Consider the following 22869-nt stretch of genomic DNA (forward strand, 5'->3'; position numbering starts at 1 on the left):
GGTGCACTTCACAAAATAGATGGCATCATGAGGGTGGAAAATTATGTGGATACATTGAAGCAACATCTCAAGACATCACTCAGGATGTTAAAGCTTGGTCACAAATGGGTCTTCCAAATGGACAATGACCCCAAGCTTACTTCCAAAGTTGTGGCAAAATGGCTTAAGGACAACAAAGTCAAGGTATTGGAGTGGCCATCACAAAGCACTGACCTCAATCTTATAGAAAATTTGTGGGCAAAACTGAAAAAGCGTGTGCGAGCAGGAAGGCCTACAAACCTGACTCAGTTACACCAGTTCTGTCAGGAGGAATGGGCCAAAATTCACCCAACTTATTGTGGGAAACTTGTGGAAGGCTACCCAAAACATTTGACCCAAGTTAAGCAATTTAAAGGCAATGCTACCAAATACTAATTGAGTGCACGTATGTAAACTTCTGATCCACTGGGAATGTGATGAAAGAAATAAAAGCTGAAATAAATCATTCTCTCTACCATTAATTTGACATTTCACATTCTTTAAATAAAGTGTTGATTCTAACTGACCTAAGACAGGGAATTTTTACTAGGATTAAATGTCAGGAATTGTGAAAAACTGAGTTTAAATGTATTTGGCTAAGGTGTAAACGTGTAAACTTCAGACTTCAACTGCACAATTAAATGTGGAGAGTGGAGGCTGTTATAGCAGCAAAGGGGGGACCAACTCCATATTCATTCCCATGATTTTGGTAGTGTATTTCATTTAAGACATTTTCAAAAAATTCTAAAAACATGTTTTCACTTTGTAATTATGGGGTATTGTGTGTAGATGGGTGAGAATTAGTTTTATTTAATCTATTTTGAATTCAGGCTGTAACACAACAAAATGGAATAAGTCACGGGTATGATTACTTTCTGAAGGCACAGGATAACCCACTAATAGACCTTATAACCAGAGAGGAAGAGGCGATAGATCATCTTTTTTGCCAAATAGCTAGATGCTACTTTATCACGTCATGCATGGTTTGTTTGTGGCCCTGGTAACAATAACTAATGGTAGCTAGCTGGAGTGATGTGTGCATCATTCTCCTCCTAAAATGCATTGCATGGTCAATCTGATGTCTGCATTGGCCTGCAGCATTTACGGTGATATGGTCTCTGCCATATGCGCTTCATGGAGCAGCGCAGAGCTGTTGTGAAGGAAGTTGTCAAGGAAGTGAGTGTGTATTTATACAGGACCTCCCGCCCTCACCTACCGTCAACCAATCATGTCAATGCAGAGCTATACAGAGCCCTGCATTGTTACATCATTTGGGAGGCACAATGCAGTGCAGAGCTCAATTTGGCCTCTGCATGCCTCTGGAGGCTCCGCAATTCCATCACACATATGGAGCCTCTGACCACATTTTCGGATCAAGCATAAATTGTCTTTTACCCCCCATGTGTGTCTGTCCCAGGCCAGGTAGCTCCCTCATGCTCCTCTGTTGTGTAATGGAAGACTTGTAGCTTGGGGCTAATAACCAATGATATATATAAACTCTGGATTGCTGATGCTATGAATTGGCCATTAAGAGGCTTTGAAGCCACTGGTCGGCCATATTGTCATTACCCAGTAGGCACAGTCCTCCCTCCATAGCAGTGTTTCTCAACTCTGGTCCTCGTACACCGCCAACAGCACATATTTATGTTGTAGCCCTGGACAAAAGCATCTGATTCAATGTGTCAAGGTCTTGATGATTAGTTGAGTGGTAGAATCAGGTGTACTTGTCCAGGGGGCCATAACAAAAATATGTACTGTTGGGGGGTACTGGAGGACTGAAACACTGCTCCATAGGAATTCATGGATTTCTACAGTATTTCAATTGAATGTTTCAAGGACAAAATGACATGTATTTAAGTATGATTTCTTTGTAATGGGGACACTATCGTTAGTAATCTCAAACATATACTATAAGGAAAATATTTTTTTATATTTTTTTATGTTTGGCTCACATAATATAATTTAAAATTATGCATTAAGGTGTCTATAATATTCTAAATGTGGCAAAAATAAATGTAGACATTAATAAATCCCAAATATTTTTTACTACCGTGTTGGCGTGCCAAGATGGAGGTTCAGTGGCTTCAACACAGCGCCCCCTATCTGTCATCAAGTGTATATATAAATCATTGCCAATAACCAAGGACTGAACACAAGAAAGGTTGGCGTACCCAACTATTGTATTATTCTGCATTATGTTCTACATTTCTACATTTGAGAATAATGTAACCAACCTATTGACTTCTAATGTAATGTGTCTGACCGTCTTGATGGACACAAATTATGAGGAAAAATAAGAGTAACTCAACATTTTATTCCTTCTTCATAATACAGTAATTAAAATATGACAGTTAAATATGATAAGGACTGAGTCTTATAAAAGACAATGGTTAAAACACAGAAATAAATCAAGCATTTCTATATTGAAAATATACAGCACATAAGTTGATTTACATTTTCCTGTTCTGTTTGATAGATTTTCATCACAGTGTGTGTGTGTGTGTGTGCGTGCGTGCGTGTGCATTAAGGTAGTAAGTGATCCCTTCATTATTTCCCGAGACACTCAACTAGTAGCTACTTGTGTGGAATATACACATCTATACAAAGTAGTATACAGTATTTTTCAATGGATATCAAACTAATCTTATTTTTTTTAAATCAAGTTATCAACGCCGCTAGTAGCATTTGAATATATATATATATATATATATTTTTTTATTTATATATTGATCACTTTTTGCATAGGTCATTTGTTTGCTATAATGTTCATTTCCTAGAACACCATCATATTTGTGCATACTAGCCTACATACACAGTGTACAAAACATTAAGGACACCTTGAGTTGCTCGCAGAACAGCCTCAATTAGCGTTCCACAGGAATGCTGGCCCATGTTGACTCCAATGTTTTCCACAGTTGTGTCAAGTTGGCTGGATGTCCTTAGGGTGGTGGACCTTTCTTGATACACATGGGAAACTGTTGAGTGTGAAAAACCCAACAGCATTACAGTTCTTGACACAAACTGGTGCACCTGACACCTACTACCATACCCCGTTCAAAGGCACTTAAATATTTTGTCTTGGTCATTCACCCTCTGAATGGCACTCATACACAATACATGTCTCAATTGTCACAAGGCTTAAAAATCCTTCTTTAACCTGTCTCCTCCCGTTCATCTATACTGATCGAAGTGGATTTAACAAGTGACATCAATAAGGGATCATAGCTTTCACCTGGTCAGTCTATGTCATGGAAAGAGCAGGTGTTCTTAATGTTTTGTGTACAGTGTGTATCATCTGTTGTTCCCCCAAAAGAAGAATTATACATATAGGCTAGCTGCAAGCAGCAATGACCTGGGCCCAAGCCTTTTGACTCTTCCTCAAATATTTTGCCCTTATTTAAGTCATCAAATTTAGCCACAACACCAACTCAGTGTTTAGGGATGTCTATCTGAAAGCAGCAGTGGTGGGATTTGAACCTGGGCCGCCATGGGTTGGCATGTACAAGACGAAGGGACTAGCCCATGCCGGCCTCAGGGTTGAGAACTATGGAGGAGTCTGTATGTATGAACTACAGGTTCTGGTCTTGACTCAATCTTTTGCTCTTAGACTAATCTCATAATATAGAATAATATCATTTATGCCATTTATCAGACACTTATATCTAAAGAAACTTACTGTCATGCTTGCCAAAAATGTTTTACATATGAATGGTCCCAGGTATCAAACCCACTATCCTGGCATTGCAAGCACCATGCTCTACCAACTGTGCTACAGAGGACCACTATCTGGGTAGTGGACAAGTGCACATTTAAGGAAAAAGTATACCGTGTTGAGATGCATAGCCAGCAGGGGGCTCCAACTAGCCTGGGACCAGTCTGTTATCTAACATCCCAGTCCCACTCTGTGTCAAATACCAAAGATTTACCAGATGTATTGGGTCACCAATTTACACCATCCCTCCAAGTTTGGTCTCTATAGGTCGAACTATTTAAGCACTATAGCTCTCTTAAAATTGGAATAATAATAATAATATGTCAGAATAATAATATCCTTAACAAGAACACTAACTGTAAGTTGCTCTGGATAAGAGCATCTGTTACATGACTAATATATATAATAATACGAGTTTTCCGGCCCGATTCAGGGTTTGGACCCCTAATTATGCACCACATGTACAATTCCAACGGGGGGCAGCATAGGCATTGGCAGTGTAATTGACCCATCCCAGGCAGTGTAATTGACCCATCCCAGGCAGTGTCCGGTCCTTGTGCCCATATATCCCTGAGTCCATATGTCTGTGTTGTGTCATCACTATTTGGTCATGCTAGACAAGACGGAAGAGCCTCACTTTCTAACCTTTAACCTTTCCCATAACCTTATCTCTAACCATCACCTTTTCATTTAAACTGATAGCAACTAACTCCTGGATATTGATGAAAGTGCCTTGGTTGTCCCTTGTGGCCATCTAGTGACTGCTGAGAGGGTCGGTCTATGAGTAGAAGGTGAGGACGCTCTTGTGGTTGCCTCTGATCAACATGGTGGGAGGGAGGTTCTTGGTGAGGATGTCCAACCAGGCCATGTAGAGGTGGTCAGAGACTGAGCCTAGACGGGCGATGGGCATACTCCTGCAAAGAGGGAAGTACAGTATTAAACCTAAGTTATCTAAACAGTTGGCTATTAGCAGCAGGGTCACCACTATATGGCCGTAGGTGTCTCAGGGGGATTTCACACATGCGTCTAATACATAGTTGAAACAGGACAGATATAAGCACCAACCAAATGATTATTATTGTTGTTATTATTGTTATATACCTCAGGTAGCTTCATCGTTTTGTGACGCATTGGACTATCATATTTATGTCTTTTTTACAGAGAGATTGATAGATGATGATATGGCTCTTGTTGGTGTCTCTTATAATTAGGGCCTAGAGTTTTTCCTGAACACGTGGTGACCTGACCAGGAAAAACTCTACAGTATATTGTACTTACACTATGATGAGGTTGGCAGCTCGGGAGTTCTCCTGCAGTAGTTCATTCAGCCTGACCTGGAGGTTGGTCTGGAGGAGAGAGGACACAAAGTGGTGGTGGGCCACATGGTTGGTATGACAACCATGTAAGGCTTCAGTGAAAACACAGCTGTCTACTTCTGTTGCTACTGCATCATGGGACTGTTGGATTCTATTGTCCAGATGAATACATTACATTCTACTACAAGAAGATAGAGTTGAGCACAGTGCTTGACTTGGACTGAAAAAGGTTCCGGTACTCATTTTGGGTGCAGGGACTGTTTATATTTAGGTGCAGGAGTTCCACAATACTTTGGAGCTAATATTCTATAAGGGGAAAAGGAGCTCAAGCAATGGAACATTTGAGGTGCTGGTACTCAGCCCCGGTGAGCTGCCCAACTCAAGCACTGGTTGAGCATGTTCATTCATGTTGTACTGCAATGAGCACAGTATGTGGTTGTTAATCAGTAGAAGTTATTGGTCTCTGTGGTGAGCACTGTGCAGTGTTCTGGCTCTACAAGTCTCTATGGTGAGCAGTCACTGGTCTGTCTCTAGACTCCACCTTTTCCTCGAAGGTGTCCAGCTCGGCGTCAGAGATCTTCCAGGGGTTGTCTTTCCTCAGAGCCTCGGCCAGAGTGGTGCTCTTTGACCCCTCGTGAAGACGGAACGGCTCAATCATGTCCTCAAACATCTTCCAGCTGGGGGACGAACACAGACAGCAGTTAGCTGGGTTAATCAGGTATTATTCATTGATCCTATGACTTTATATTTTACCTGTGCATGTTATCATTCATCTTGGCACAGAATGAAATCGACTACTCTGACAACAGAGATGGAGCAGTTTGAAGCTGAGTTGTCTTTTCTTGTGTAAATACTGAATGAGACAAAGTTCTGCGTCTGTTTTATATGGTCATTAACTATCTCACTATAATAGAGCCTTTATCCATTTCCTGACTGGTGTTGCTTTCGGCTGACTGCTGATCACATCCCTGACGTGTGGTTGGTCAGCTGAGAGTGACCTCATGGCTACAGTACAGAATGTCTGGAATCTCTCCCACCACAGCATGTGAGCGACAGTGTGTGTGTGTGAGCAGTCACATCTCCCCAAGGTTGTGTGTGTGTGTGTGTGTGTGTGTGTGTGTGTGTGTGTGTGTGTGTGTGTGTGTGTGTGTGTGTGTGTGTGTGTGTGTGTGTGTGTGTGTGTGTGTGTGTGTGTGTGTGTGTGTGTGTGTGTGTGTGTGTGTGTGTGTGTGTCTGTGTTTATATTACCTGTTAGAGTTGGGGTTTTGGGTGATGTCGTCGATGACGTGGATGTCTGCATATTTGATCCTGAACTTCTCCAGCAGAGACTTCATCCTATAAACACAGACACACACAGAGGCACACACTGATCACCACTGCTATGAGCTGCGATATAACAGGTCTTATTTCCAAAGATGTGCTTGTTTAGCCAGTCTGTTTCTACTCTCTTGCCAACTCCTTATGGAATTGTAATGTGTGGCATGACCATGGCAGAAAAGGATTAGTGACAAGTACAAACAGATCTGGGACCAGGCTAGTGGTTGTTGATGATTAGACTGTATTATCTTCCTCTATTCATAAATTATTGAAATTGATTATACGTACTCATGCCTGTCCTGCTCGACACGTCCCGGCTGGCCAGCGATGAAGATCCTCATCTTGCAGTCCTTGAACTTCTTACGGGTTGTCAGGATGTAGGGCAGCAGTAGGGTTAGACCTGACACACAGACACACAGACAGAGATACAGGCAGAGAAAGAGAGAGCGTGAGGGAGGAAGGTAGGTAGCTATTTCAATCTATAAGCCTATTATGTGAAGATGTTGTGGTCTATAGTGAAGAGAGTGATATAGACATGCTGTGGTCTATAATGAAGAGAGACTTATAGACATGCTGTGGTCTATAATGAAGAGAGGGATATAGCCATGCTGTGGTCTATAGTGAAGAGTATGATATAGACATGCTGTGGTCTATAATGAAGAGAGTGATATAGCCATGCTGTGGTCTATAATGAAGAGAGTGATATAGCCATGCTGTGGTCTAGAATGAAGAGAGACTTAAAGACATGATGGGGTCTATAATGAAGAGAGTGATATAGACATGCTGTGGTCTATAATGAAGAGAGTGATATAGACATGCTGTGGTCTATAATGTTGGAGAGTGATATCGACATGCTGTGGTCTATAATGAAGAGAGTGATATACACATTCTGTGGTCTATAATGAAGAGAGTGATATAGACATGCTGTGGTCTATAATGAAGAGAGACTTATAGACATGCTGTGGTCTATAATGAAGAGAGGGATATATCCATGCTGTGGTCTATAGTGAAGAGTATGATATAGACATGCTGTGGTCTATAATGAAGAGAGACTTATAGACATGCTGTGGTCTATAATGAAGAGTGATATAGACCTGCTGGGGTCTATAATGAAGAGTGATATAGACCTGCTGGGGTCTATAATGAAGAGTGATATAGACATGCTGGGGTCTATAATGAAGAGAGTGATATAGACATGATGTGGTCTATAGTGAAGAGAGTGATATAGACATGCTTTGGTCTATAATGAAGAGTGATATAGCCATGTTGTGGTCTATAATGAAGAGAGTGACATAGACATGCTGTGGTCTATAATGAAGAGAGTGATATAGACATGCTGTGGTCTATAGTGAAGAGAGTGATATAGACATGCTGTGGTCTATAATGAAGAGTGATATAGACATGCTGTGGTCTATAATGAAGAGAGTGATATAGACATGCTGTGGTCTATAATGAAGAGAGTGATATAGACATGCTGTGGTCTATAATGAAGAGTGATATAGACATGCTGTGGTCTATAAGGAAGAGAGTGATATAGACATGCTGTGGTCTATAGTGAAGAGAGTGATATAGACATGCTGTGGTCTATAGTGAAGAGAGTGATATAGACATGCTGGGGTCTATAATGAAGAGAGTGATATAGACATGTTGTGGTCTATAATGAAGAGAGTGATATAGACATGCTGTGGTCTATAGTGAAGAGAGTGATATAGACATGCTGTGGTCTATAATGAAGAGAGTGATATAGACATGCTGTGGTCTATAGTGAAGAGAGTGATATAGACATGCTGGGGTCTATAATGAAGAGTGATATAGACATGCTGTGGTCTATAATGAAGAGAGTGATATATACATGCTGGGGTCTATAATGAAGAGTGATATAGACATGCTGTGGTCTATAATGGAGAGAGTGATATAGACATGCTGTGGTCTATAATGAAGAGTGACATAGACATGCTGTGGTCTATAATGAAGAGAGTGATATAGGCATGCTGTGGTCTATAGTGAAGAGAGTGATATAGACATGCTGTGGTCTATAGTGAAGAGAGTGATATAGACATGCTGGGGTCTATAATGAAGAGAGTGATATAAACATGCTGTGGTCTATAATGAAGAGAGTGATATAGACATGCTGTGGTCTATAATGAAGAGAGTGATATATACATGCTGTGGTCTATAATGAAGAGAGTGATATAGACATGCTGTGGTCTATAATGAAGAGTGACATAGACATGCTGTGGTCTATAATGAAGAGAGTGATATAGACATGCTGTGGTCTATAATGAAGAGAGTGATATAGACATGCTTTGGTCTATAGTGAAGAGAGTGATAGAGACATGCTGTGGTCTATAATGAAGAGTGATATAGACATGCTGTGGTCTATAATGAAGAGAGTGATATATACATGCTGTGGTCTATAATGAAGAGAGTGATATAGACATGCTGTTGTCTATAATGAAGAGAGTGATATAGACATGCTGTGGTCTATAATGAAGAGTGACAGACATGCTGGGGTCTATAATGAAGAGAGTGATATATACATGCTGTGGTCTATAATGAAGAGAGTGATATAGACATGCTGTTGTCTATAATGAAGAGAGTGATATAGACATGCTGTGGTCTATAATGAAGAGTGACAGACATGCTGGGGTCTATAATGAAGAGAGTGATATAGACATGCTGTGGTCTATAATGAAGAGAGTGATATAGACATGCTGGGGTCTATAATGAAGAGAGTGATATAGACATGCTGTGGTCTATAATGAAGAGAGTGATATAGACATGCTGTGGTCTATAATGTTGGAGAGTGATATAGACATGCTGGGGTCTATAATGAAGAGAGTGATATAGACATGCTGTGGTCTATAATGAAGAGAGTGATATAGACATGCTGTGGTCTATAATGAAGAGAGTGATATAGACATGCTTTGGTCTATAGTGAAGAGAGTGATATAGACATGCTGTGGTCTATAATGAAGAGTGATATAGACATGCTGTGGTCTATAATGAAGAGAGTGATATATACATGCTGTGGTCTATAATGAAGAGAGTGATATAGACATGCTGTTGTCTATAATGAAGAGAGTGATATAGACATGCTGTGGTCTATAATGAAGAGTGACAGACATGCTGGGGTCTATAATGAAGAGAGTGATATAGACATGCTGTGGTCTATAATGAAGAGAGTGATATAGACATGCTGTGGTCTATAATGAAGAGAGTGATATAGACATGCTGTGGTCTATAATGAAGAGAGTGATATAGACATGCTGTGGTCTATAATGTTGGAGAGTGATATAGACATGCTGGGGTCTATAATGAAGAGAGTGATATAGACATGCTGTGGTCTATAATGAAGAGAGTGATATAGACATGCTGTGGTCTATAATGAAGAGTGATATAGACATGCTGTGGTCTATAAGGAAGAGAGTGATATAGACATGCTGTGGTCTATAATGTGTCACCGTTGTGTGATGTGTAAAGAGAGGTCGCCTACCTCCGTCATCAAACATCCACCAGACATCGATGGTTCCTTTGCCCTGTTTCCTCTGGAACTGAGTGCTGTTGGACACCAGCCTTTCATTCACTACCACTACCTGGGGAGACTGGGGGGTCGTCACTGATGCTGGGGGAGAGAAAAGAAAAGAGAACACATTAGTAATGTGTTTAATAATACAGTAATAGGCATTTACGACCAAGTATGCTCAGTTCCTATGATCATTCATCTCTCTCTGTGCCTCTCTCTCTGTATGTCTCTTATCTCTTCCCCTCTCTTTTTCCCCAAGGTTGGTGTGTGTGTGTGTGTGTGTGTGTGTGTGTGTGTGTGTGTATGTGTGTGTGTGTGTGTGTGTGTGTGTGTGTGAGTGTGTGAGTGAGTGAGTGATCTGGTACCTCTGGAAGTGAGGCCTTGTGTAGATAAGTTCCGTGACTTCCTGAAGATGGATTTCCCCTTATTCTCCTCAGCCAGCTCTTCTTTCTCCAGATCCTTCTGCTCCTGGGCTTCTCTCTCCATCTCCTCTGGGGGGCGGTAGAGAGACACGTTACAACAGGGTTCTACTCATCATTACATCATTAGTGTACATCGTAGCCATAGCAAAACGTTTTGCGATGGAAAACCAAAATGAAGTTTAGCTCGTCCCTCCCTGTTTCAGTCCATTTCCCCCTGGGTTGTCCCTAGTGAATACAACCCATCACATTAGACCACTGTGTCTCAAACCTCTCCTGGGTTGTCCCTAGTGAATACAACCCATCACATTAGACCACTGTGTCTCAAACCTCTCCTGGGATGTCCCTAGTGAATACAACCCATCACATTAGACCACTGTGTCTCAAACCTCTCCTGGGTTGTCCCTAGTGAATACAACCCATCACATTAGACCACTGTGTCTCAAACCTCTCCTGGGTTGTCCCTAGTGAATACAACCCATCACATTAGACCACTGTGTCTCAAACCTCTCCTGGGTTGTCCCTAGTGAATACAACCCATCACATTAGACCACTGTGTCTCAAACCTCTCCTGGGTTGTCCCTAGTGAATACAACCCATCACATTAGACCACTGTGTCTCAAACCTCTCCTGGGTTGTCCCTAGTGAATACAACCCATCACATTAGACCACTGTGTCTCAAACCTCTCCTGGGGGACCACCACAGAGTTTCAAAAATATATATAATATAATTAGAATTAATTTAACCTTTATTTAACTAGGCAAGTCAGTTAAGAACAAATTCTTATTTATAATGATGGCCTACACCGGCAAAACCCAGATAATGCTGGGCCAATTGTGCGCCGCCCTAATGGAATCCCAATCACGGCCGGTTGTGATACAGCCTGGATTTGATCCCGGGTGTCTGTAATGACGCCTCAAGCACTGAGATGCAGTGCCTTAGACCGCTGCGCCACTTGGTAGCCTACATGTTTGTTCTAACCCTGCACTAACACATCCATCAACTAATCTACTAATTCTCGAGCCCTGGAGTGGTTGAATAAGGTGTGTTAGTGCTGGGCTGGAACTAAAGCCAGCAAACCCTGTATCTCTCCAGGACAGGAGTAACTACTAGATTAGTGCATCTATGACTCCTGGGGAGTGTCTCAAATTGCACTCTATTGCCTATATAGTGCACTACTTCTGACTAGGGCCCATAGCCCTGCAGTGGCTCTGTTGGTAACAGTTTATTCAGTAGATGTTATTGCTAGGAGCTGATTAGATGTGACCTTCATCTACTGCCTCTGATCTATGGACCAAAGAGCTCTCCTTATCAACTCGATCAATGTTGTCAATGTTATCAATAGTCATTGTATGATTGGGGTTGTTATATGGAAACAGCCACACAACAAACCATGAGGAGATGACTTGTGGTGTTTTTCTGACAAAGTGGGTGTACTTTAACCAGTACTATATCTATACAACAGCTCTATTTACATCACAGGCCCCGAGGCTGGAGTATTCTGACTGCTTCTGTTTTATACATTGGTGTGTGTGTGTGTGTGTGTGTGTGTGTGTGTGTGTGTGTGTGTGCGTGCGTGCGTGCGTGCGTGCGTGCGTGCGTGCGTGCGTGCGTGCGTGTGTGTGCATGCATGCGTGTGTGTGTGTGTACTCACCCTGAGCCTTTATGATGTGTGAGACGTCCAGTCCCTGGTTCATCCTTAGTACCACGGTTCCGTACTCAAAGTCAAATGCATCGCTAAAAACACACACCCGGCACAGAACATACACTTTAATAACACACAGTTAGCACTTATCTTGCTTATTTTGTGTGTGTGTGTGTACACTGAGTGTACCAAACATTAGGAACACCTTCCTAACATTGAGTTGCACCCCCCTCCCCACTTTCCCCTCAGAACAGCCTCAATTCATCGGGGCATGGACTCTGCAAGGTGTGGAAAGCGTTCCACATGGATGGTGTCCCATGTCGACTCCAATGCTTCCCACAGTTGTGTCAAGTTGTCTGGATGTCCTTTGGTTGGTGGACCATTCTTGATACACATGGGAAACTGTTGAGTGTTACAGTTTTTTTCGATTGCTAAACGACAGTGGACACAACTGGAGTCTCATGTGCAAAACTCTAACTACAGTCTGCACAGCAGCAGTTCATGTGGACCAAATACTAGTTCGTTTTTCATTGCTTGAACACAGTTTTCAAAACTCTACACACTTATCCCATGACTTTAACCACAACCTGCACAACACTGTGGATTTACAGCACTTTGTTCAAATGCTAACACACTGCTGTCAAAACTGTGAACCACACATTCAAAACGGAATAGATTTCAGCCTTGTGCCTTTCAAACACTGCTGATTGCAATTTCAGCTGAAAGGCTAAGCAGGTGTCTTGTTTTAGACTTGTTAGTGAACACACACACATATTACAGTATATATAGGTAGAGCTCAGAAAGACTCATTTTGGAAATGGAACAAGGAAGATGGGTTCGTGGAGGGAGAAGGGTGGCAGGGAGAGGGCGGATGCGTGGAGGAAGACAAAGAAGACAAAGAGCTGTTATTTCAGATGAAAAAAGGGCTACACTTATAGACCATGTCGTGAACCATGGTCTGTCATTGAGAGAGGCAGGGTTGAGGGTGCAACCCAATCTGCAAAGATCCACAGTGGCATCTGTAATGCGAATTTTCCATCATGCAAACAGGTGAGAGTTACATCCTTACAGTAAATGAAAACATTACAGGAATCTATTTTGTATTGCAATTATAGAATATTTACACAGATATATATTACAGTAAGTTTGACTGTAAAATATATTATTTTACAACAGGACCCATAGGCTGCCCCCAACAGGGGGAAGAGGAAAAATATTTTCAGATGCGCAGGAAAATGCTATTGTTGACATGGTTGTTGTCAACAATGCAATAAAACTGCGGGAGATTCAAGATAGAGTGCTGGCTGATAATGATATATTTGAAAATGTTAATTCTGTCAGCACAACAACTATTGCTCGAGTCTTAAAGAAACACCAAGTTACAATGAAACAGTTATACACTGTACCGTTCGAGAGAAACAGTGAACGGGTAAAAGAGCAAAGATACCAATATGTCCAGGTAAGACGTCTGAGGTTACGTACACAGCTATACAAAATATTTACAATAAAAAAAAACACTAGCATTTCTACAGTAAAACTGTGCACTTACTGTTTTTCAGAGAGTAATGGAGGTGGAAGCACTGGAAAGACCACATTCATTTGTATTTATCGATGAAGCTGGATTTAACCTTGCCAAAACACGGCGCAGAGGAAGGAATGTTATAGGTCAAAGGGCCACTGTGGAGGTTCCAGGCCAAAGGGGGGGAAATATCACCATGTGTGCTGCAATGGCCAATGATGGTTTGCTTCTCAACACACCACTCATTGGCCCATACAACACAGAAAGGCTTATAGCTTTCCTAGAACAGCTCTATGCTCAGCTAGTGCCAGCAGAATAGGGGGAGCCAGTAAGAAACCCCCAAGTTTTTGTCATAGTTTGCGATAACGTTGCTTTTCACCACTCTGCAGCTGTCACAGATTGGTTTGCAGCACATCACAGATTTATGGTTTTGTACCTGCCTGCATATTCACCCTTCCTCAACCCAATAGAGGAGTTTTTCTCTGCCTGGAGGTGGAAAGTGTTTGGTCACCACCCACATGACCAAATGTCTCTTTTGGAAGCCATGCGTGCCGGATGTGAGGACACGAGTCCAGAGGACTACCAGGGATGGATAAGGCACTCCAGAAGGTTCTTCCCCAGGTGCATGGCAAGAGAAAACATTAGATGTGATGTTGAAGAAAACCTGTGGCCTGATGCTAGAGAGAGGCAGGATTAGCCCCTCAATTATTTGTTCGAATTACAGTATGTACTTTTAGTTTCTACCTTTTCTTTCTCATTACTGTAATTCCGTAAATTACTACAGACTATGGAAGCAAACTGCTAATTTTCATTTACCTTAAAGAATTGTTATGTTCTAAAAAATGTAATAAATCATGTGAAAGAATGTCACTCTTTTCTTTGAAGAAAATATTACTTTGTATGAAGTCACTGAAATTGTTCAAACTGTAAAGATGAAAAGTTTGTATTTTCTGTATTGGTGTTTGATGCTAGTGTTTTTACTCTCAGTGTGTTCTGAGTGACAGTGTGTGTTATCTCAGTGAGGGTTGTGCATAGTGTTTGGCTGCACTGAGCGTGTTTTGAGCCATGTGTTAAGAGTTGTGTTGCTTGGAATAAGTTTTGCAGGTGATGTGAACTGTTTAGCTCAGGTGACTGTTGGTAGTGCAGACTGTATTTAGAGTTTTGCACATGTGACTCCAGTTGTGCCCACTGTCGTTTAGCAATCGAAAAAAACTGTAAAAACCCAGCAGCATTGCAGTTCTTGACACAAACCAGTGCAGCTGGCACCTACCACCATACTCTGTTTAAAGGCACGTAAAAGCACGTTCTCACCCATTCTCCCTCTGAATGCCACACATATACAATCCATGTCTCAATTGTCTCAATGCTTAAAAATCCTTCATTAACCCGTCTCCTCCTCTTCATCGTCACTGATTGAAGTGGATTTAAAAGGTGACATCAATAAGAGATCATAGCTTTCACCTGGAATCAGCTGGTCAGTCTGTCATGGAAAGAGCAGGTGTTCCACTCAGTGTATGAGTGTGACTTACTGCAGTACTCCTACATAGCTCTGTACGCCGGCTGTGTCTGCTGTCCTCCAGTCCTTCTTGAAGCCCATCATCAGAATGTTGGGTTTCAGACGACCCAGACCTGATGCCTAGGACAGAGAATGACAACAGGTTATAACACACAGGCTGATCTTGAAAGACTTACACTACCTGCATTCAAGCAGACCTGGGACAAAAACATGGAAAAGACTTCTAGTTTTCCTGCCTGGTACAATAAAACCAATGGAATCATCTCCAAACTGCAAACTTCACCAACCCTGCATGCTGGTCAACTTAAATCAAGGTCGCGTTTGGAAGTATTTGACATGATATGTATTTGACTCCAAGACCGCAAGACTTTCCAGCAAAAATAGTATTTTATTAATGAAAAGTACATTCCAAAACACAGAAGTTGAGAATAGCCTAGTAAACAATACTATAAAGTTCTTTCACAGCCTGATTAATTAACCTCCCTGATCTCTGAAGAGGTACACTGCCTTCGGAAATTATTCCGAACCCTCAACTTTTTCCACATTTTGTTACATTACAGCCTTATTCTAAAATTGATTAAATAAATAATGCTCCAGAGCCCTCAGGACCTCAGACTGTGGTGAAGGTTCACCTTCCAATAGGAAAAAGACCCTAAGCACACAGCCAAAACAATGCAGGAATGGCTTCGAGACAAGTCTCTGAATGTCCTTGAGTGGCCCAGCCAGAGCCCGGAATGAACCCAATTGAACATCTCTGGAGAGATGTGAAAATAGCTGTGCAGCAACGCTCCCCATCCAACCTGACAGAGTTTGAGAGGATCTGCATAGAAGAATGGGAGAAACTCCCCTAATACAGATGTGCCAAGCTTGTAGCGTCATACCCAAGAATACTCGATGCTGTAATCGCTGCCAAAGGTGCTTCAACAAAGTACTGAGTAAATATTACATTTACTTATCCAAATGTAATATTTCAGTTTATTTTAAATAAATTAGCAAACATTTCTAAAAACCTGTTTTGCTTTGTCATTATTGGGTATTGTGTCTAGATTGACGAGGGGGAAAAATAATTTAATCCATTTTAGAATAAGGCTGTAACTTAACAAAATATAGAAATAGTCAAGGGGTCTGAATATTTTCTGAAGGCACTGTATTTGTCTGCAGGATCTCATTCACCATTGTGTTAATCACTGATAGACTATAGTTCTGTTTAATCTGGCTTCTCTTTAAAGCTAGCACTCCTCTTGACCACCCACACCACGCTACACAGTCTTATCTCCGTTCCAATGTGATAAAGACAACCATAAATGGACCATAACTCTATCTTCTCCTCTTCCTACCTCATTAACTAAGACACCAGTTCTGTCTGGGCTGAGCTAGGCTGGACTGAAGGGAGGTAGAAATGCTGTGTAAAACTAGTCAAGACTGGACTACGCTGCTACGCTGCTGTACGCTGCTCAGCTCTGCTACGCTGCTGCTGCTACGCTGCTGTACGCTGCTCAGCTCTGCTACGCTGCTGCTACCATGCTACGCTGCTCTTGTTTCTTATGCTTTAGCACTCATCTCAGCTAGCATAGCCTGGCTTACATGTGAAAATGAAGTAACTTTCATCCCAAAATGTTAGAAAACCAACCTAACCCGTCCTCTAGTCTAGTTAACTTTGAACCATGACATGGTGTTGTCATGGTAACAGTTGAATAGTCATATTATATAGAAAACAGTTTTAACCTCAAAGTAGAAGTTAAACATGATCAGGTAAAATATTGAATTTGGCGTTTACCACTATAGCCCATAAAAACGCATTGAATAACACATTTATAAATGGCAAAAAAAAACAAACAAAAAAAATCCTAAGGAATAAGGTTTTGAATTGTCTGTCCTATATCTAGGAGATATTAGAAATATTCTAATTTTTTGGACACATATTTAACTCCATGCTTCTATCCATTTGTATGGGTTACCTTCAGACGAGGGTATGGGTTACCTTCAGACGAGTCCCGTAACACATGTGGGAGTCATAGAGCAAAACTGAGAACACCATCGTGTTTGTGAGAGTCTCCCTTTTCCATAGTTTGTAGGCTCTTCGGACCCTACAGACTTTTTCATGAGAAGACCGATTTTGGGGATGTCTCATGGTCTGACAAACACCGCTGTAGCTCGGCCACCTTCCACCACAGATGTGGAAGGGTGACAGGCCTGCGGTGGATTGAGATACAGCCCATGCAGAAACTCATCTCTAGCTTAAACTGATGGATTTTGATAGGGATTTCTTAATAATGTTGCTTAGATTGATATACATGTGTCAATAGACTATTAAGGATGAACCATTAGGCTTGATATCTCCATGAATTGATTCATTGTACTCATGTAAGAGGCAATAATAAAAGTAGTATAGAAAGCCTTCCTATCAAAGTGTGTGTGTGTGTGTGTGTGTATCTATTATAAATGATGAATCCATGTGTAGGTTCCTGCAGCAGTCAATAACTACCACAGAGTATGTGTATCTATTAGAGGTCCAGGTAGTAGACGTGGAGGTGTACCTGCATGAGGTTCTCAGTTCCCTGTCTGAAGGAGTCACAGGCCACTGCAGCATAGAAGGCTTTTCTCTTCTTCTTATTCAGCCACATCTGGTTCTTCTCCATTCCAGCGTTCACATCTGTCAATGTCTCTGTTCTGGGGCCCTGGGGAGAGATAGGAGGGGATATTATATTATCTCATAGCGCTGTGTGTGAAGGAGGAATTGAAGGATGAAGAACTCTTACCACAAAGACTTCACATGTGAGACAGAGTCCGTAGTTCTTAGTGAAACAATGAGCCAGGTCCAGGAGTGCCGGTCTGTTCTTAGGTGCTCCTGTCAGCACCATACACTGAGGTCTGAGGAGGGGGGATAACAGTCAGTTATCTAAATCACATTAGTCTTCTTAACATTCTACACTTTCAGGTTAGAATGCAGAGCAGTATTGTACCAGTCCCCTTCTTTTAATTTCACCTCTAACCATGAACAGAGTAGGTTTTCCTCCACTCGCCATCCAACAGCATAGTAAGATGTGTAATACCAGTGGCTTCTGTTGGCTCTTACCTGAAGTTCTTAACATGGTCCTCTACTCCGGTCAGTGACAGAGCGTTGTTGACCGCGCTGACAAACGTCACGGCCTGAGTGGACGAGCCCCAGTTCACATCTGAGGACAACAGAACACACTGATGGTAACACTGAACTTAGAGATGCTACGTATGTCATATGTAGTAGCTATGTACATCTTATGTCATCCCTATGTACTCATTCCTTTATCATAGTATTACTTTTGGCCAGCCCAGGCTTCCCATGTGGTAATGTATACTGGTTCTTTGTGTGTGACTGGTTCATATGTATTCTAATGTCAGCTTGATGCAAATCAATGTCTGTGTCTCACTTGGCTTCTTGACAGTGACGTAGACATATAGGAAGATCTCGATTGCGTAGGTGAGGAGAGCAGCCCACCAGTTGATGACAAACATCACACCACAGCAGAGCACCGCTCCAAACAGAGACAACCACATGTTGTAGTACCTGTACGCTGGCCTCCAGCCTACACAGGGGGGAGAGATCACAGGCAACAGTTAGAAAGTTAGAGAGAGAGAGAGAGTTAAAGAGAGAGAGAGCTAAAAAGAGAGAGAGAGAGAGAGTTAAAGAGAGAGAGAGCTAAAGAGAGAGAGAGAGAGAGAGAGAGAGAGAGAGAGCTAAAGAGAGAGAGTTAGAGAGAGAGAGAGAGAGAGAGAGAGAGTTAGAGAGAGAGAGAGTTAGAGAGAGAGAGGGAGAGAGTTAGAGAGAGAGAGAGAGTTAGAGAGAGAGAGAGTTAGAGAGAGCTAAAGAGAGAGAGAGGGAGAGAGAGAGAGAGTTAGAGAGAGTTAGAGAGAGTACCTGGTGACTTAGCGTATGAAGCGTGGAAGCAGGAGAAGTTGATGAGGGCGTACGATGCCAGGAAGAAGTTGGAGATGATGGGCGCAATGACGTTCAGATCGGCTACACACACACACACACACACACAGAGAGAGAGAGAGACACACACACAAACACAGAGAGAGACACACACAACAGAGATTCATTTGAGTTGTTTGTGACATTACCAATATTAAACTAATTGGCGACTGTGGTTTATCTTAAATGTGTGTAGTGACCTCACTCACCGATGATTATGAAGGCGACAGCGATGATGAAAGTCAGAACGTAGCCTCTGATTGGCTCGTTGTTCTTGCCGTGTCCCTTGGCGAAGAACTTCAGTGCAGTGTAGATGTTGTCTTTACACAGAGCCTGAGAGGAGGAAGAGGAGGAAGAAGAGGAAGAGGGGGGCGAGAAGGTGAGGAGGAGCAGGAAGAGAAGGGTGGATGAAGAGGTGGAGGAGGAGGAAGAGAGAGAGGTAGAGGGGGGAGGAGTGGGAGTTAGCTGATTGTAACATAGTTTGACAATTGTTGTCATCTGGCTAGAAGGAACATGAAAAAGAGAGGGGCTCTGTTTCACTCATCATAGACCTTGTAGTAGTACCTGGAACCCTCAGAGCTGATGAATGAGGATCAAGTAAGCAGACAGGTGATAGACAGTAGTAGTGTGACTGACCTGGAAGACTTTGGGTGCGCTGACGAGGGAGGCGAGGGCGGAGGAGAGGGTGGCAGAGAAGGTTCCTGCTGTGATGAGAGGACCGAACCCTGACACCATGGTCATCACCTGGGGAGGAGGAGACACAGGGGCTGTTTAGTTTCACTGGACTGTGTGTGTGTGTCTGGTTATTTTGTTGTGTTGTTGTACTGAATGTGTAACTGTGTTGTTTGATTGTTGTTACATTGTTGTTGTTGTTCTTGTACCTGGAAGTTGTTCATGGAGCCAAACTTGCAGCTGCTGACATCACAGGAAGAGAAGTTCCATCCCTGCTCACAGGCAGCAGTGTTGCTACCGTTACAGAACATGTCCATCCCTGTGGCAATGGTGTCGTTGATGTTTCCTGTTGCATCACGCACCACCGTGGCAGCTGATCAATCAGAAAACAGAACAGACACAACATTTAGGGAGGGTTTCGTGTGTGCGTTCGTGTGTGTGTGTGCGCGCGTGCATCCTTACAGACACAGAGGGCAACTCCCAGGTATGTGACTCCAGTGATGAGGATGGCCAGCAGGGTTCCTTTAGGGAGAGCATCCTGGGGATCCTGCAGTAGAACCAGAGATAAACAGCAGAAGTGATAGCTGGAGGAAACAGTGGTTTGGGTCTATGGGATCATCATTCTCTGCTGTTTAAAGTGAAGTTGCCTGTTCACAGACACAATAAAGAGTGGAACCACTACTTCAAGGTCTAAGAGCAAGTGACGTCACCGATTGAAAGGCTATTAGCGCCCACCACCGATAACTAGCTAGCCATTTCACATCCATCACTGGCTGTTAGAAACATGGGACAATAAACACTGAGTGGATATGTCCTATCTTCTATTGGATGTTTCGTGGTCCAGGTCTTGTGCTTCTACCTCTCTTTTCACTGATCATCTCTCACTATCTCTCTGTCTCTCTCACTATCTCTCTGTCTCTCTCTCTCTCTCTCTCTCTCTCTGTCTCTGTCTCTCTCTCTCTGACTATCTCTCTCCCTCTCTCTCTCTCTCTCTCTCTCTAAGCTACCAATGACTTCACACAGGAAGAGGTTGTGCTACAGTAAAGCTACCCTAAAGAGAAATATACAGTAGTTTATAAAGCTACCCTAAAGAGAAATATACAGTAGTTTATAAAGCTACTTATAAAGCTACAAACTACTTCGTGAAAATAATCATATCTAAATCTGAAATGTCATAATATAATGTTAAGAAACATGACTGCAAGAACACATCTCTCTGGAGTCGTATGTTAACAGTGAACTGAGATCTGCTGTGTGGTCAGGCAGAGGAACATAGTGGGTCATTTTTTGCCCTTCATACCTTCAGGTCTCCAGAGATGTTAGCTCCAGCCAGGATACCCGTGGCAGCAGGGAAGAAGATGGCGAACACAGAGAAGAACGTCTCTCCATCTCGGAAGTCCGGCGGTAAGTTCTCCATAAATATTTTGGCTGTGGGGGAGAAAGAGAAGAGAATAGATGTGGATGAGAAGGGTGTCTCTGTGTCAAACTGGTGATGCTGCCTCTGTGTGTCATTTGACAGAGTATAGAAAAAGACATGTTCTCCTCCTGACCATGTGACCTGAGCAGGACAAACTCAGGGCTCTCATCATGAAACTAATATAGCTTGATTATAAATGTGAGCATTATAAAGGTTATGTATTTGATGAATTCCTCTATCTATGCGAAGGAAACCTCTGTTGCCTTACCGTCGTAGTTAAAGAATCCTTTAGACTTCTTGTCGGTGGAGGCTGGGATGCCAGTTCCTACGAAGACGTTGACGATGGCTACCAGGAGGATGATCAGCAAACCGATCTGGGCCTGAAGAGACAGGATCAACAGGTTAGTCTGGGTTACAACGTTTTCATATGAAACTAGAGGACAGTTACAAGGTCACACCATTCCTCTCCAACAGCTGAAGAGGAGAAACCGACTGTGATAAGGAACTGAACACATACTGATCTCAGTTACGGTCAATATCAGACATGGAATTGAAAGATGTCAAGTTGATATCAGTTGATTAATTTTCTACTGGAAACATGGGGATTTGAACCACACTGTATGTGGATCTGTCTCTAGCTGTACAGTGAAGTGCAGTGTAGCGTAGTGAGAGTAGCATAATGTAGTGTAGTGTATGTGTTGTGTATTATATCATGCTGCGTAGTATAATGTAGCGTTGAGTAGTGTATTATAATGTAGCGTAGTATAATGTATTGTAGTATAATGTAGCGTAGTATAATGTAGCGTAGTATAATGTAGCGTAGTATAATGTAGTGTAGTATATTATAATGTAGTGTAGTATAATGTAGTGTAGCTTAGTGTAGTATAATGTTGTATAATGTAGCGTAGTATAATGTAGAATAGTGTAGCGTAGTGTAGCATAGTATAATGTAATGTAGTATAATGTAGTGTAGCTTAGTGTAGTAAAATGTTGTAGAATGTAGTGTAGTATAATGTAGAATAGTGTAGCGTAGTGTAGCATAGTATAATGTAGTGTAGCGTAGTATAATGTAGTGGAATGTAGCATAGTATAGTGTAGTACAATGTAGTGTAGTACAATGTGGTATAATGTTGTGTAGCGTAATGTAGTATAATGTAGTGGAGCAATGTAGTATAATGTAATGTAGAGTAGAGTAGTATAATGTAATGTAGTGTAGAGTAGTATAATGTAATGTAGAGTAGAGTAGTATAATGTAATGTAGAGTAGAGTAGTATAATGTAATGTAGTGTAGAGTAGTATAATGTAATGTAGAGTAGAGTAGTATAATGTAATGTAGTGTAGAGTAGTATAATGTAATGTAGAGTAGAGTAGTATAATGTAATGTAGTGTAGAGTAGTATAATGTAATGTAGAGTAGAGTAGTATAATGTAATGTAGTGTAGAGTAGTATAATGTAATGTAGAGTAGAGTAGTGTAATGTAGTGTAGAGTAGTATAATGTAATGTAGAGTAGAGTAGTATAATGTAATGTAGAGTAGTATAATGTAATGTAGAGTAGAGTAGTATAATGTAATGTAGAGTAGTATAATGTAATGTAGAGTAGAGTAGTATAATGTAATGTAGAGTAGAGTAGAGTAGTATAATGTAATGTAGTGTAGAGTAGTATAATGTAATGTAGAGTAGAGTAGTATAATGTAATGTAGAGTAGAGTAGTATAATGTAATGTAGAGTAGTGTAGTATAATGTAATGTAGTGTAGAGTAGTATAATGTAATGTAGAGTAGAGTAGTATAATGTAATGTAGAGTAGAGTAGTATAATGTAATGTAGTGTAGAGTAGTAT

General features: G+C 41.7%; 1 protein-coding gene across 1 annotated transcript in view; it reads right to left on the reverse strand.

The window, feature by feature from the left end:
- Nucleotides 1–3182: 3182 nt before the first annotated feature.
- Nucleotides 3183–22869, reverse strand: part of LOC110517805 (solute carrier family 12 member 1-like) — a 44171-nt gene continuing 24484 nt past the window's right edge. The window contains exons 7-26 of the mRNA XM_036981072.1: nucleotides 21299–21410; nucleotides 20914–21041; nucleotides 20076–20160; nucleotides 19823–19986; nucleotides 19578–19685; nucleotides 19151–19274; nucleotides 18885–18986; nucleotides 18397–18552; nucleotides 18066–18165; nucleotides 17749–17860; nucleotides 17527–17667; nucleotides 15003–15109; nucleotides 11964–12046; nucleotides 10255–10380; nucleotides 9860–9988; nucleotides 6652–6763; nucleotides 6295–6381; nucleotides 5588–5723; nucleotides 5009–5076; nucleotides 3183–4644 (exon numbers count right to left, since the gene is read on the reverse strand). Coding sequence (XP_036836967.1) covers nucleotides 4509–4644; nucleotides 5009–5076; nucleotides 5588–5723; nucleotides 6295–6381; nucleotides 6652–6763; nucleotides 9860–9988; nucleotides 10255–10380; nucleotides 11964–12046; nucleotides 15003–15109; nucleotides 17527–17667; nucleotides 17749–17860; nucleotides 18066–18165; nucleotides 18397–18552; nucleotides 18885–18986; nucleotides 19151–19274; nucleotides 19578–19685; nucleotides 19823–19986; nucleotides 20076–20160; nucleotides 20914–21041; nucleotides 21299–21410 — 2316 coding nt within the window. The 3' untranslated portion in view covers nucleotides 3183–4508. The remainder of the gene's footprint in view (nucleotides 4645–5008; nucleotides 5077–5587; nucleotides 5724–6294; nucleotides 6382–6651; nucleotides 6764–9859; nucleotides 9989–10254; nucleotides 10381–11963; nucleotides 12047–15002; nucleotides 15110–17526; nucleotides 17668–17748; nucleotides 17861–18065; nucleotides 18166–18396; nucleotides 18553–18884; nucleotides 18987–19150; nucleotides 19275–19577; nucleotides 19686–19822; nucleotides 19987–20075; nucleotides 20161–20913; nucleotides 21042–21298; nucleotides 21411–22869) is intronic.

This window comes from Oncorhynchus mykiss, chromosome 6 (assembly GCF_013265735.2).
Source record: "Oncorhynchus mykiss isolate Arlee chromosome 6, USDA_OmykA_1.1, whole genome shotgun sequence".
Lineage (NCBI taxonomy): Eukaryota > Metazoa > Chordata > Actinopteri > Salmoniformes > Salmonidae > Oncorhynchus > Oncorhynchus mykiss.